Source organism: Mytilus californianus, unplaced genomic scaffold (assembly GCF_021869535.1).
Source record: "Mytilus californianus isolate M0D057914Y unplaced genomic scaffold, xbMytCali1.0.p SCAF_11, whole genome shotgun sequence".
Classification (NCBI taxonomy): Eukaryota; Metazoa; Mollusca; class Bivalvia; order Mytilida; family Mytilidae; genus Mytilus; species Mytilus californianus.
In genome coordinates this window covers 39,284,828-39,298,738 of record NW_026262593.1, presented here as the reverse complement: position 1 = coordinate 39,298,738, position 13,911 = coordinate 39,284,828, and the positions used below count along the sequence as shown (strand labels likewise).

General features: G+C 30.6%; 1 protein-coding gene across 1 annotated transcript; it reads right to left on the bottom strand.

The window, feature by feature from the left end:
• Window positions 1–670: 670 nt before the first annotated feature.
• On the bottom strand, window positions 671–13,303 carry LOC127720906 (uncharacterized). The gene is made up of 14 exons (XM_052227646.1): window positions 13,096–13,303; window positions 12,733–12,775; window positions 12,071–12,234; window positions 11,735–11,911; window positions 11,038–11,250; window positions 10,062–10,104; window positions 9,707–9,873; window positions 7,520–7,693; window positions 6,577–6,789; window positions 6,336–6,378; window positions 5,402–5,568; window positions 4,440–4,610; window positions 3,929–4,138; window positions 671–717 (listed from the first exon to the last, which is right to left on the bottom strand). Exons 1-14 carry the CDS (start codon window positions 13,283–13,285, stop codon window positions 671–673), a joined length of 2,022 nt encoding a protein of 673 aa, XP_052083606.1. The 5' UTR covers window positions 13,286–13,303.
• Window positions 13,304–13,911: the final 608 nt, after the last annotated feature.

Below are 13,911 nucleotides of genomic sequence, written 5' to 3'. Positions count from 1 at the left end.
AATGCCCTTCATTTATCGATGGTCAAAGTCCCATAACTATGGAATGATGGATGGATGGCTGTTTAACATCAAGTGGCAAATTATAGCAAGTGTATAGCCTGATTTTTAATGCGCTAAGTCTGCAGGAAATCATGTCACCCTACCCAGACACATTACTCTGACAATGAGTCTTTACTCTTACTCCTAAATGCTACATGCTTAGCAGTGCAATTTTTATGTCTTTGGTGGTTTGACCAGACCAGGGTTCATACCCACAACCTTCTATACCTTCTACACTCAAGGCAAACATGCTACACAAGACCTCCAAGGCAGTAAAAACTCTGGAATAACATATGAGAAATGCTTTTTAATCAAACCGTGTGTTATGTTCCTATTCCAATGTGTAAAGTAAATCACCCAAGCAAACTCAATTTATTTTTATTGGTTTATATGATTATGACCTTATCACTCCAGTTCAACATCTGTCTACTGTTGAAAATTGCATGTATATTGCCCTCTAGAAGTTTTTTGTCAAATCATTCTTTGGGTCACTGTCTCATAGAAGTATAACCCACATATTCTTTTATCCATATCGGAACATCTGGAGCAAATGAAAAATAGCCCATAACAGAAATAGCCATTACTGATTTCAAGGCATGTCAAACAAATGTTATATACCAAATATTATTACTTACTCAATACGGACAACATTTTTCATATACAGATTCTGTTTGACTCCTAAAATATAAAGAAAATTTATAATTTATTAGTCTACTGAAATAAATCCAACTGAATGTATGAATATCAATTTCATTATTTACAGATGAACAAATTATTGATTAACTTTTGAATCTATGTCAATAAAATTCTGCATAATGAATGTATAGAACATAAGAAATACTATAAAAGTGGAACTTTTCATGAAATCATCAATACTTTTTAAGTTTAAAGTGTGGAAGAAATGTTTTCTGAAATGTATGATTTCTTATTGACTCTTTATTAAATTTCCTTATAAAATTTCAGTTTACATTTTAATTTAAAAATTATCAAAGCATGAACACTTTTTTTTTTAAATATTTAATGTTGTCTTAATAATTGATCAGAAATTCCTCCAATTCTGTACATTAGCTAAACCATGCAATTTGAATTTAAAAAAAAATAATTAATAAAGATTGTCAAGAAAAACAATTCTCCCTGCAATAGTAATTTGTGATAGTAAAATTGTAATCATGTACAATCCAAATCCAAATTTCACATACAAAAAGCACTGAAAACAAAAAAATTCAGACAAATGTTTTCAAAAGGCCACTACGAACTAATTTCTTTTTTTTCCCAGACTGTCGAAAAGGAGGAGAAAGCTTGCAGAATTATGTTTCTTCCCTCAAAATTGGATTTTTCAGAGGTGAAAGAATGTTTTTCAAACAAGTGACATTATTCCTTTTGAAAATTTACGAAAGGAATTTTCTTCCCCTCAGCTTATTCAATAAACATGATAAATGACATTTCAAGAATATACTCAATTGGCAGTAAATTGTTTGCTTAGAAAACCCACCAAGACAAAAAATATAAAAATCATGACCTACAAATGTTTTTAAGCTTATATCTAGATCAATTCTACTGTCAAATAATACATTTAAATGATACTTCTTTCAATCCTTCAACTGAATTAAAATGTTTGCAATCTGTATTTTTGAATTTGGGTGGTTTGGTGTTGACATTGGATTTGAGAACAAATTGCCCACCTTTTCCACATGCTTTAAATGTATTTTCAATAACTACTGAATTAATGTTTAAGTTAACATGCTGTCTCTGTAAGCGTAAATTCATTCCACCGTGTATATATTCCGGGTACCTGTTTTTCACTAGAGAATATAATGGATGTAAATAGTGTGAAAGCGTTGATCTTGATATCGTTTTTTTGTTTATATAAGACCAGTTTATTGTTTACATAAATTAATGGGTTACAATTAATAAAATTTTCAAGGAACCAGTTCATCAATCTAGCATTTTATGATATAGTATTAAAAGTATTAAAAGTCGTACAACATATAATATAATTTGACGGGGTATTCGCACTAACTTCTGAAATGGATGATTAAAATATCATGAAGATTCAAGTGAAAATGATTTTATCTCCAAGTCGACCAAAACGCAAATGCATAGAAAAACTTCGGCAATCAAGTATATAGGAATATTACAATTAGTAACAATTTATTTAAATCTAAATTGTGAATAAAGCATTATTGTGTTATCATGTGTTCAAAATTAGTACTAAACACTTCATCAATGTTTGGATCTAAACCACTAGTGTAATCAATCCCGGTTCAAAATGAAAGAACCTTAGTGAGCGCGCTCACATACCCCACGTCCCCACATTGTCATTGGAGAAATAAAATAAGTCCAAGAAAAAAAAATTGAATCATAATTTCTGTCAATATGCCATCTACATAGTATGTCCTTATTATCTACACAGTTTCATGAAATTCTGTTGTGTGGTTTGAGAGGAGTTGCGATGACAAAAGGTTGCAGTAGTATATTGGGCAAATAAGTTCAAAGGGGCGTAACTCCTGGAAAAAAATTGAATCGTAATTTCTTGTCGATATGCACATCTACGTAGTATGTCCTTATTATCTGAAAAGGTTTCATGAAATTCTGTTGTGTGGTTTGAGAGGAGTTGCGATGACAAAAGGTTGCAGTAGTATATTAGGCAAATAAGTTCAAAGGGGCGTAACTCCTGGAAAAAAAATTGAATCGTAATTTCCTGTCGATATGCACATCTACTTAGCATGTCCTTATTATCTGAAAAGGTTTCATGAAATTCTGTTGTGTGGTTTGAGAGGAGTTGCGATGACAAACTGTTGCAGTAGTACATTAAAGTAAATAAGTTCAAAGGAGCATAACTCCTAGAAAAAGAATTGAATCGTAATTTCCTGTCGATATGCACAACTACATAGTATGTCCTTATTATCTAAAAAGGTTTCGTGAAATTCTGTTGTGTGGTTTGAGAGGAGTTGCGATGACAAGAAATAGGACTGACGGACTGATGGACGGACGGACAGACGGACGTGTCAAAAACATTATACCCTCCGCAACTCGTTGCGTGGGGTATAATAACTAGTGTAAGCATTCCTGGATCAAAATCTCTTGTGTAATCATTCCTGGTACCAAAGCACTAGTGTAATCATTCCTTGTTCAAAAACATTTGTGTGAACATTCCTTGGATGAAAAACACTAGTTTACTTTGTCCATTTTTTTTTTTTACATAAATCAACTATGCAAGTTTTAGTTAATTCAAATACCCCCAAAAAATATAAAGCCCCATTTTTTATATCTTTCCCCTTCAAAAAATCCTCTTTAGAATCTTAAGATGGGTGGTGGATATTTTACATTATTATACTTCATGTCAAAATGCCAGATTTTGATTGGTTAATACGAGGGAGACAATTTACTCTATCCTATGGTAAATACTCTATAACCCTTCACGGAGACGCTTGATCAAGTGTGCGCTTTATTAAATACGGATGGTTGTTATGTACAAGACGTCATAGTTTATTACTTTGAATTTGAAATTTAATAGACAGTAATAACAGAACATTCAGTATAATAAATTAAATAACACATATCTGAGAGGGTGATAGAGCAGATTGTTACCCCTCGAAAAGACATTGTCAACCTTGGCTTCGCCTCAGTTGACAATGTTTTCTCGGGGTAACAATCTGCTCTATCACCCTCTCAGCTATGTGTTATTTATATACTGGACCCAGATGAAAAAACCTAGTGAATTTTTGTTGATGGATAAAAAACACTAGGAATTTTCATCCTCCAAATAAAGTACACTGGCGGAATCAAACCACTGTTACATCTCCACCAATAGTTCTAGAAAATAGTTGTACCATGATCTTCAGTTTGTGTTTTATACATTAAAATAATTTGAATTATGGTAACTTACCCCATTCAAAATCATAAAGAGAGATGGCAATTGCAAAGTCTTCAATGCCAACCACGAGATTTTTATTACAAGGATCTAGCTGTAATTTAACATTGAATGAGTGATTTATTATATTGACATCAAAACAACAGTCTACTGTAGTACAGGATGATAACAGTACACAAGTCATTCCTGGATGAAGATTAGGAAGTGTTGTTGTTATAGGACAATCTGAAAATATAATTTGAAATCAGTTTATTAAAACGTTTCATGCATATTTTAACATCAATAACACATTTTCCAGATGGGAATATCTCCAACTTTGAAGGTTTAAAAAGCTGACACCTCACTTAATCTAACTTGTATATACTTTAATCATATACTATTTGTAATCTGTTGTACTGGGGATGTACTGAATTGTACTCAAAATTAATACGAAAACACATTATGTCGACTTTTTTAATAGGCTGCATATGAACATGATAAACAACAAACATTGTGCATATTTTTATTGCTCAAGTATTTATTTTACCTTTTTTCCAACCATTCATTTCAGGCTGAAAAGATGAGCCATTTCTGTCACATGAAGGATTCCTCAGGAACTTGGATATTCCAAGGTCTCTCAAAACTTTTAAAATTGCCAGCTCTGTGAGATTATCAAAATCTAAGCCTCTTACATGTGCCCAATTTTCAAGTGAAAAGTCTACAAAAAATATAGCAATATATACTAAGGGGTCATTTGCCATAAATATTAAAGGGGATCACTTATCTTTTCTTTTTAGTTTTAAAGCAATTAGTCTGTTTCAGGATTGTTCAGAATTTTTTTTAAATATCTTTATCCTTTTTTATCTATCTACTAGTATATGTTCTGTTTTCAGCAACAATAGCCACTATTAAGACAATAGGTTTCAATAAATCTGACTTGATTTTTTTGTTTGAACTTTTTTTCACATTGTCATGCCTGGGCCTTTGATAACTTACTATAAGGTATGGGTTTGCTCATTGTTGAAAGCCTGATGGTGACATTTAGTTGCTTATATCCATGTCCTTTGATCTCTGGTGGGTAGTTACCTCATTGGCATTTATACAAATGCATCATTTGCTAAAAATTTGTCAAATACAGGATTTTTAGTTTGTTTAATTGAATTTTGTTTATCTTACCATATTGTATTATTTTTATCAATAGCCACCATGTCAGTTTAACAGCAGAGACCTCATACATAAATTTCAAAGTATACCCATTAAGAATGGTGCAGCCCATGCTTTGTTCCAATTGCCCAAGTAGTTTAGGAGAATATTTATGAAAAAGTTTATGACACCAGATGATTGACACCAAAACAGTACCCCATAGGGCTCTTGTGTCAAGGAGAACCCCATACAAAAATTCCTTCGTTAAACAGATTTGTTACAACCTTATAATTATCAAAATCAATATTTTCAAATTACAGGTACAGGTCAAATTAAAAGTCAACATCATAATCATAAGTTATTTACTCTTAATTGCATATCCTTGGTCCCAATCACAAGATGGCTTAGGTAAGCTTGTTTTATCTGCTACAACTCTTTTTATCATACAATGGGGTTCTGTAGGTTCCAAGCATACACCAAGACTTAGAGACACTATATACTCATCTGAAGCTGGTAACTCATCAATGATATACCTAAATGTAGATGAAAATGTACTTATCATACAATAAGTGTATGTGTGAAATATTTACTTCTATATTATACTGGCATGTTATGAATTGTCAAAGCAAAAAACAATGAAGCAAACAGTTGAATGATACTTAACTTCTAAAAAATGCATATTTTAGAATTTTTTTTATAAAAATATTATATTAACCCTGCATTAACCATCCCTTGAAAATATAATTCAATTGCAAAATGACAAAGTTTCCTAGACATTGAAAATCATGACTTTTTTTCATCACAAGTGATCAGCTTTCCTATGTTGTGCAAAGAAGTCTAATAAACAATGAATGGAATTTGACCTTAAAAGATAGAAGATCAGTATATGGTCTAAACCTGACTTTGATCATGGCTAAAAGGAGATATGTTGGTTTAAGACCAGAGACAGCAGTTTAAAACCACAAATGACATCTACAATTCAACATATGTTCTTAAACTATAGACTTTTTATTTTAAGTCAATATCTAAGAGATTGGTTTGAAAATAAGTCCAAAAGTGTAGCTTAAATACCACCAGTTGTATTCAGTAAACAGAATGGAAATGTGTGTCAGGTGTGAAAATTGGTTTTATAGTGTAGCTAACCTTCATGAAGCTCATGTACATACATACATTTTCATTTTTACTTCTCTGTTAAACCCCAAAAGTCCCTGATAAATTGTGAAAGAGATTATCCACCTGCCAATGTAGTCTCAAAATGCTATATTAAACACAAAGGAGAATGTGTTTATAAAAAACTTACTGGACTAAGAAAACTCCTTTCAAATAAAGTTGATGCTGTGTTCCTGGAAAAAGTAAAAGCATCATAAAAATCAATTGGTACAATTTCATTTGATTTAGAAATCAAAATAATTAACATTTTAATTGGTTATTCCAATTTTGTCTTCCATGTCATCATTTATTGCAAATTTAAAGAATTTTTTTTTTACACAAAGCTAAAATGCTGCATCTGTTATTTTACTGTATTTACTGAATATTCTTACCATAGACATAATTTACAAGGGTTTCATTGTAAACAAACTTCTCAATACGAATGATTAACTGGAAGTTGCACGCATCAAGTTCAAAAGAGAAGTCAAATGATCTTCCAAGAGATAGTGCTTCCACACAACACTTTATTCCTGTACATGTATCCATGATAATACATGTACTCTCTGCACCATTCAAGTATGGAAGTGTTAAATACTTAGGGCATTCTGAAATACAAAAAGAGGTATTTATGCCAAGTAATTTGATCCCATCTTCAAGAAAAATATGTGACAGGCAAAAAGATGCAAAAAGTTTTTCTTGCTTTATGTATTATATTCCTGCTACATGAAGCTTATATATAGCTTTAATCATCTACAGATGTAAAATGTTGATAGATATGAATAAAAGGAAATGTGGAAAAACATTAATGAGGCAACAACCTAACATATATATACATGTTTCTGCAATTTATTTATGTATCTAACATTTTTTTCTGGACATTCTTAAGACATATCTTTAAATTGTTTAAAATAAATAATAATGAATACAAGATGTGGGGTATACATCAATACAACAGTTACCCAATATCACAAAAAATAAACACAAAAACAATAGCCTTTGATCACAAATTCTAAATGATTTATAATTTTGTTTTCTGCCTGCAAGTATCCTCATATGATACCCCTCCCCCTTTTGTGATATTTTCTGTGTCTGCAAGACATATAACTGCTCCCCCTTTTTCCAAAAGAGAAAACAGTTGATTCTGTTGTTAATTTATTCAATAGTAAATCATTCTTCCATGCTGTAAATTTTTGGTCTAAGCATATACAAATTTCTATATATTCTATAAAGATGTATGATTGATTGACTATTGCTAGTATAGAGAGTTGTGTAGGATGTATTTTATAATTCACATGCTGCTCTTTTTAACCTTCCAAAGGTACATTATATCCTTACCTTTTACCCAACCATCACTTGTTGGTCCCCATGGTGAATTCAATCTATCACATGAATATTCATTCAAAAAAGATGAAACATCAAGCTCTTCAAGAATCTGATAAATCATATACTCTTTTAACACATCTGTTAGAATTATATCTCTATCCGACATCCATTTGGTTAGAGAAAAGTCTGCAATATGATAAAAAGTAACATCAAGGAATTTCATCAAGTATATTGAAAAAATCTTGAAACTTGTACTTAGGTGAGTTTTTGCTACATGTTGAAGGCAGCCTTACTGTGACTTTGAATCATGAAGAACGGCTATAAAAGACATATTTGTCAACCACTGGCAATGAAAAGTCATGTCATCAGGGTTTCCACTGGTGGTTGCCATTTTCGCATTTTGCAAAAAAATAAAAATTGTGGCGATTAAAATTCAATATTGGCGAAAGAATTTGGCAAAAGAAATATAACGGTTCGACTTCGTCCATCTTGTTTACTTTTTTTCAGGTTTCATAGATTTTTTCCCTGATCAGACAATGCTGAACTCGTTTAGATTTTGACAGAAATTCAACAAGTGAAACTGCGAGCTACTGCTCATTGATGATACCACGCCCAAATATTTCGGTAAACAGGAAGTTGTTGAGTGATGAATCAGAAAAAGCATCACATGGTATAGCTGACTTATATAAACTATGAAACCAAATTTCAGAAATCCTTGTATTGTAGTTCCTGAGAAAAATGTGACAAAAATTTTCAACTTGGCTACTCATTTCTAAAATGATGTAAGTGTTCGGTAAACAGGAAGTTGTTGAGTGATGAATCTGAAAATGCATCACACGGTATAGCGGACGGACGGACAGACAGAGGTAAAACAGTATACCCCCACTTTTTTAAAGCAGGGGTATAATAATTATCAGCTGATAGCATTTTATAGCTATCGGCAACAATGGACTAATTAATAAAGGTATTAATGAATTGGTGTGGTTAAATGGCATCACATGTCACCTTATCATTTTATTTACAACTTCGATAGAAATAATTGTTTTACTTCCCAATCATTTTAGCGACTCACGTGTCTGAAGCATAGTCTTTTAACGATGGTATGGGAAAGAAAACTGTTGTTATGACGAAAAATGTTCAAAAGTAAAAAAATCTCTGACTTTAAACTTTATCCTTTAACTTTGATAGAAATAATTGTTTTGAAGTGGGTACTTAAGGTGGTACCCAACACCTTGACTAATATTAATTTGGCTCGTTTAATTTTCATAAAATTTTGACAAAATGTTTACCTTGACCCTTTGACAAAAATATAAAAATTTCAAAAAATTTGAACCAACCACTTTATCAGAAAAATTTCTTTGGTTATATAGCAATTTGACAAACACTAATTTTGATCATTGGGAAGCTTAATATTTCCTTAACAATACAACGTAATTAAAACGTTTAGCTGATTTTTACAGAGTTATCTCCCTGTAGTGTTAGGTACCACCTTAACAATCGTTTTAGCATTTTAGTGACGCACGTGTATGAAGCAGTTTTATGTCTTGACTTTTTCTTTTAAGAATGGTCCGGAAGAGAAAACTGTTGAAATATATTCAAAAGTAAGAAAAATCTCGGACTTTAGTCTTTATCCTTCAACTAGACAGGAAGTATCGGATAAACTTATTGAAGATTAATCCTGTGTTCCTAGAAGTCAAAAATGATGATTTTATGATCTTATGTTGCAATTTTACATATCTTTTAAAAAGTAAATGTTTGCTATTATTGAGTGTTTATTTATTACAATGTAAATTAATAAACAGATATGTAGAATTATAATAAACAAAACAGTGCAGCATTCTGATTTTTTTATGTAAGAAAGAAGGAACATTTTAAACGAAAAATATGTTTATGTGAGTTGGCGAAAAAAATTGAAAGTGGCGAAAAATATATTGTTTTGAGGAAAGAGGTGGCGAACACGAAAATTAATCCAAGGAAAACCCTGCATGTCATGAATGCAAAAATGAGTGTAAAAATGTGTGCCATGATTTTTTGCTCTGAAAATCATCTAAGAGAAAAGATCAGAATTATATGAAGACAAGTTACAAGGGTGAAAAAAGAACAATTTATTCGTCCCATGATCCCTTTCTTTTATTCACATTAAACACAGAATCTTCCAATTCAATTAACAAGTTTTAATACATAATTCATGTGTCTCACCTCTTACAATAAAGTCTTCAGGGAATTCACATTGTTGTTTTGGTAACAGAGCATCATTTAGAATATTCACAATTTCTTCATCACAAGTACTGTTAGCATCAAAACAAACTGACACATTCATACTGACGATAAACATCTTGTCATCTGGCAAATCATCTATTGTAAAACTTTGAAAGAAATATATTTTCAATTACTCAATGTATAAATAAAATGTAAGAAAAGTGATTTCAATTCTTATTGTCCACTGCAATAACTGTCATTGTGACATTTTCTTTCATTTGGAAATAAAAAGTTCAAAACACTTTGAAAATTGATTTTGCTTTTGAGTTTTAAAAAATATTAGAAAAAAACCTACTACATATTAATGATTCCCATCAAAGATACAGTTAAAGTTGTACCTGAAAAGATAGAACATAAAATTAATTAGTTAAATAATATATGGAAGAAAGTTATTCATTTCATAAAGCATTTATAATAGCACACTAAAACTTTATAAAACCTAAGCATTTCATTCTGCACACAACACTCTATACTATTTATCACGTTTATTCAGTATTTTTTTTTTTTTTTAATGAAACTTCAATATCTTACATTTTTTTTCTTACAAACTGACTAATTCAGAACATGCCATACTTACATTATTATGACCATATAAGAAATGTATTTGCTTACTAGGAGACAGATTAATAAAAGCAATGTTTGCTTGTTATCTGAATAAAATATTGTTTAAACTAAAACATAATTATTTTTTTTCTAAAGTCATAGAAGGTTTGAAATAATATTAATGAAATGCCATGATTTTAAAAAGATAATATATTAACATAAAGAAGTAAACAGCAGTTAATTGACCTTCTAGTATCCTGTCTGAACATTGTGTTATCAGCCTTATTCCACTGATCAATTTAAACGGGATTAGATTGAGAACTCACATAACTAGTTTGTCTTAGATGTGCATATATAATTGTCTCATTTGATGTATTTTATCAATGAATGGCAATATCTATTTTTTTTTTAATATATGTGACCATATATCCAAGATCAGGTTTACAACCCCAGAAATAGTATTTAATTTAGCATCCAGAAAAAACTTCCAGCAAATTTTTTTTTTTTAATAACTTCGACATTGGAGAAATTGACCTCAAAATCAATAGGGATCTACCTCTCATTATAAATGACCAGTTATTCAAGTAAGGTTGCAAATTGACAAAAAGTATTTGAGTCAGTATCTAGAAACCAAAATGACTAACAGACTGACTGACAAGTCAAAAACTACATTATACCAAATTATGAAAATAAAAAATTGCTTTGGAGATAATTAGTATATCTCTTACCCCAACTACAGTCTTGCAGACTTCTGTTAAACTGCATCTTTTCGATACCAACTGTCAGTCTATGGTAACATGGATCAATATCCAAGGAAATGTGGAATGATTTGTCCAGTACTTCAACATCCATACAACAATCTACACTGGTACATGTATCTGACAGACTGCAAACAATGTTATCTGGCAAACTTGTGACTGTGTTGATACTATGAGGACATGCTTAAATGTACATTAATTAAGTATATCAAATACGTTTTCTTCCTACTAATGCAAACTACTGAAGTATGTGTTGATTTTTAAACTTACTATGAAATAAAGTATAATTATAATCTGTTTTGATCCCCATTTTTCAATCAATTCAGTTTTATGACAATTTTTGTGTTGACACTTAAAATAACATTTTAAGCATTAAATGTCAAAATTATATCCAAAAAAAAAAGTCTTTTTCATGAAAATGATACAATGAAATATATTATTGGTTTTGCACTTTTATATATAATATGTACATATATTATGTACATATATTATGTACATATATTATGTTCAAATGAATATGACTTGACAGTGACTGCTTGCTCTAATGAATCTAATTTATTTTGAACAATCTTAGAAAACTGCTTTTAATTTCAAATCAACAATAAGGAAGAAGTTCATTATGTTTTAGTACTGTTATAGCTATTAGCAGAATATGAATATCTCTTACTACTGTTCCATCCATCTGTTGACCGTGGTAAGTACTGAGGACTGCTACTATTACACTGGTTATTTGCATAATACTTAGAAACACCAATTTCTTCAAGTAAATCTGTCAAAGCTTGTCCATGTAAAGTTGAATTTGCTGGGTATCCACTCTCAGTTTCCCATTTCCTCAATGAAAATTCTGTACAAAGAAACAACATCATGACATATTTCAAGTGAAGCATGTGAAGAACATAAACAAAATATGGTTTTGTTATAAAATATTCAAATCCTTGCTAACTACACAATGCCTATCTTATCTAACATTACAGAGATGCATAGGAATAACCTGTATGGATACCTTGATTCAGGAACAACATCTTCCATTCACAAACTTTTTTCTCCAGTATAACATTTTCGAGGACTGTAGTACTGTAATCACAAGCTGTTTTAGAATCCCAACATATGCTTATTTTCACGTTTATAATATAGCTGCTCCTTCCAGGCAAGTCTTCAAGTTGGAAACTACAAATAATAATAGATACTAACATTTATATTTACAGTGAAATGTTTAAACCAAAGGCTGTTTACAACTGAATCCTTTCAATGAAAAGTATTTGCTTAGTCAATCTTTTCAAACTGTCTAATGAAACAAAAACTTCAGTCCAAAATAAGCTAGGTTAAAACATGTTTCCCTATTATTAGCTATCAACTAAAAATCTGATTTCTGTTCCATGCAATGATTTACTTTCATTTGAAGCTTATACCAAACAAAAAGACAAATAAATTTGCAATTAACTCTGACACAGAAATACTTTTTCTACAAAACTCGTCAGAAATTTCATGGCATGTTCAAAAGTTTTATCACAAATCCTGCTACTAAACCATAAACAAACATGTGTTTTCTGATTAGAGTTATCTGTACTTGAAATTTAATGAAGTCAGGACAAGATTCAAAATAGACATATACAAAAGAAATTAATTTTGGAGTAAATTTTGCATAATAAGGCAAAGACAACTCACCTTAGTTGTAATATTCCTCCAAGGTAAACATCATACTGTTTTTCTAAAAAAAAAAAGAAAGAAATGTATACCCATATGAAAGTGACAACATTTTAACTAGAAGTTCCAAGAAGCTTGTATCATGTACCTTGATAATAAAACTTCATGATAATTTTTTTTGTCGTAAAGATTTTTTTTTTCTCTCTCAAAATTTAGCTTTAGAAAAAAAAAAAAGTATACCGCATATTGCATTGGCAAAGAAGATTGTTTATAGAAGACAGAATTTATAAATACATGTACAGCAAAATTCAAGATATAAATGTAGAGAAGCTGAGCATACAGACTGAATAATTTTTGTAAACTATAGTGAAAAAAAATACTTACTCCAAATAAAATCAAGAAGAGACTTTGAAAATTTATAACCTTCGATACCAACATCTATATTATCATTACAGGAATCTATATGAATGAATACATTGTAGCTTCTCAGGGTCTTCTTATCATAGACACAACAGTCCACAGAATTACACTGTTCATTGATATAACAGTTGACAGGTCCATTTAATGGTACCATACTAATAAATGTTGAACAATCTGAAAAGAAATAAAAATTATTATATAATCTATTACACCAAGATAGTCATGCCTGTTATGTTGCAAAAAAAACGTTTTGAAGAATGTAAAAAGTGGTTCTAAACCTTAAACAATCTGAAAAAATATAAAACTGAGCTGCAGACCAAATATGAAGTCATTCCATGCAGTAGTATTTAAGAAATAGGTAAAGAAATATTGTTTTACTGTGACTTGACTGTTAGTGTTGCTCTCCACCTATTGCAATTTATTCAAAAATTCTGACCAAATTGCAATTTGTTTTATAAAACCAAACTGTTCAACTGGTCAGAAATTTGAACAAACTGCTGTAGAAAACCACAGTCAAGTCGTGAAAGTGCAAGGTGATAAAATAAAGCATACTTACAATCCCATAAGACTTTAATTCCACTTCAATGTTATTATGAAAATTCAGTCTAACAGTTTGTATAGAAATTTTATTCATGATTGTAGCAGACCAATAGGTTTTGCAGTAAATGATTTTGCAGGAGAATTTGATAAACAAAAATTTCAAACAGTAGATGATGCATGCAAGTTAGTTTCAAAAAATTTTTATATGTCAAAAGTGGACCTAAAGGCCGCTTACAGATC

Excerpts from the sequence above, each read along its gene's own strand:
- LOC127720906 (XM_052227646.1), bottom strand. The coding sequence starts at position 13,285 with ATGGTACCATTAAATGGACCTGTCAACTGTTATATCAATGAACAGTGT. Across the intron at positions 12,776-13,095 it reads TCTTCTTGATTTTATTTGGA|AAAAACAGTATGATGTTTAC; the intron begins GTAAGTATTTTT and ends TTTTTTTTTTAG. Across the intron at positions 5,569-6,335 it reads AAAGGAGTTTTCTTAGTCCA|GTATATCATTGATGAGTTAC; the intron begins GTAAGTTTTTTA and ends ATCTACATTTAG.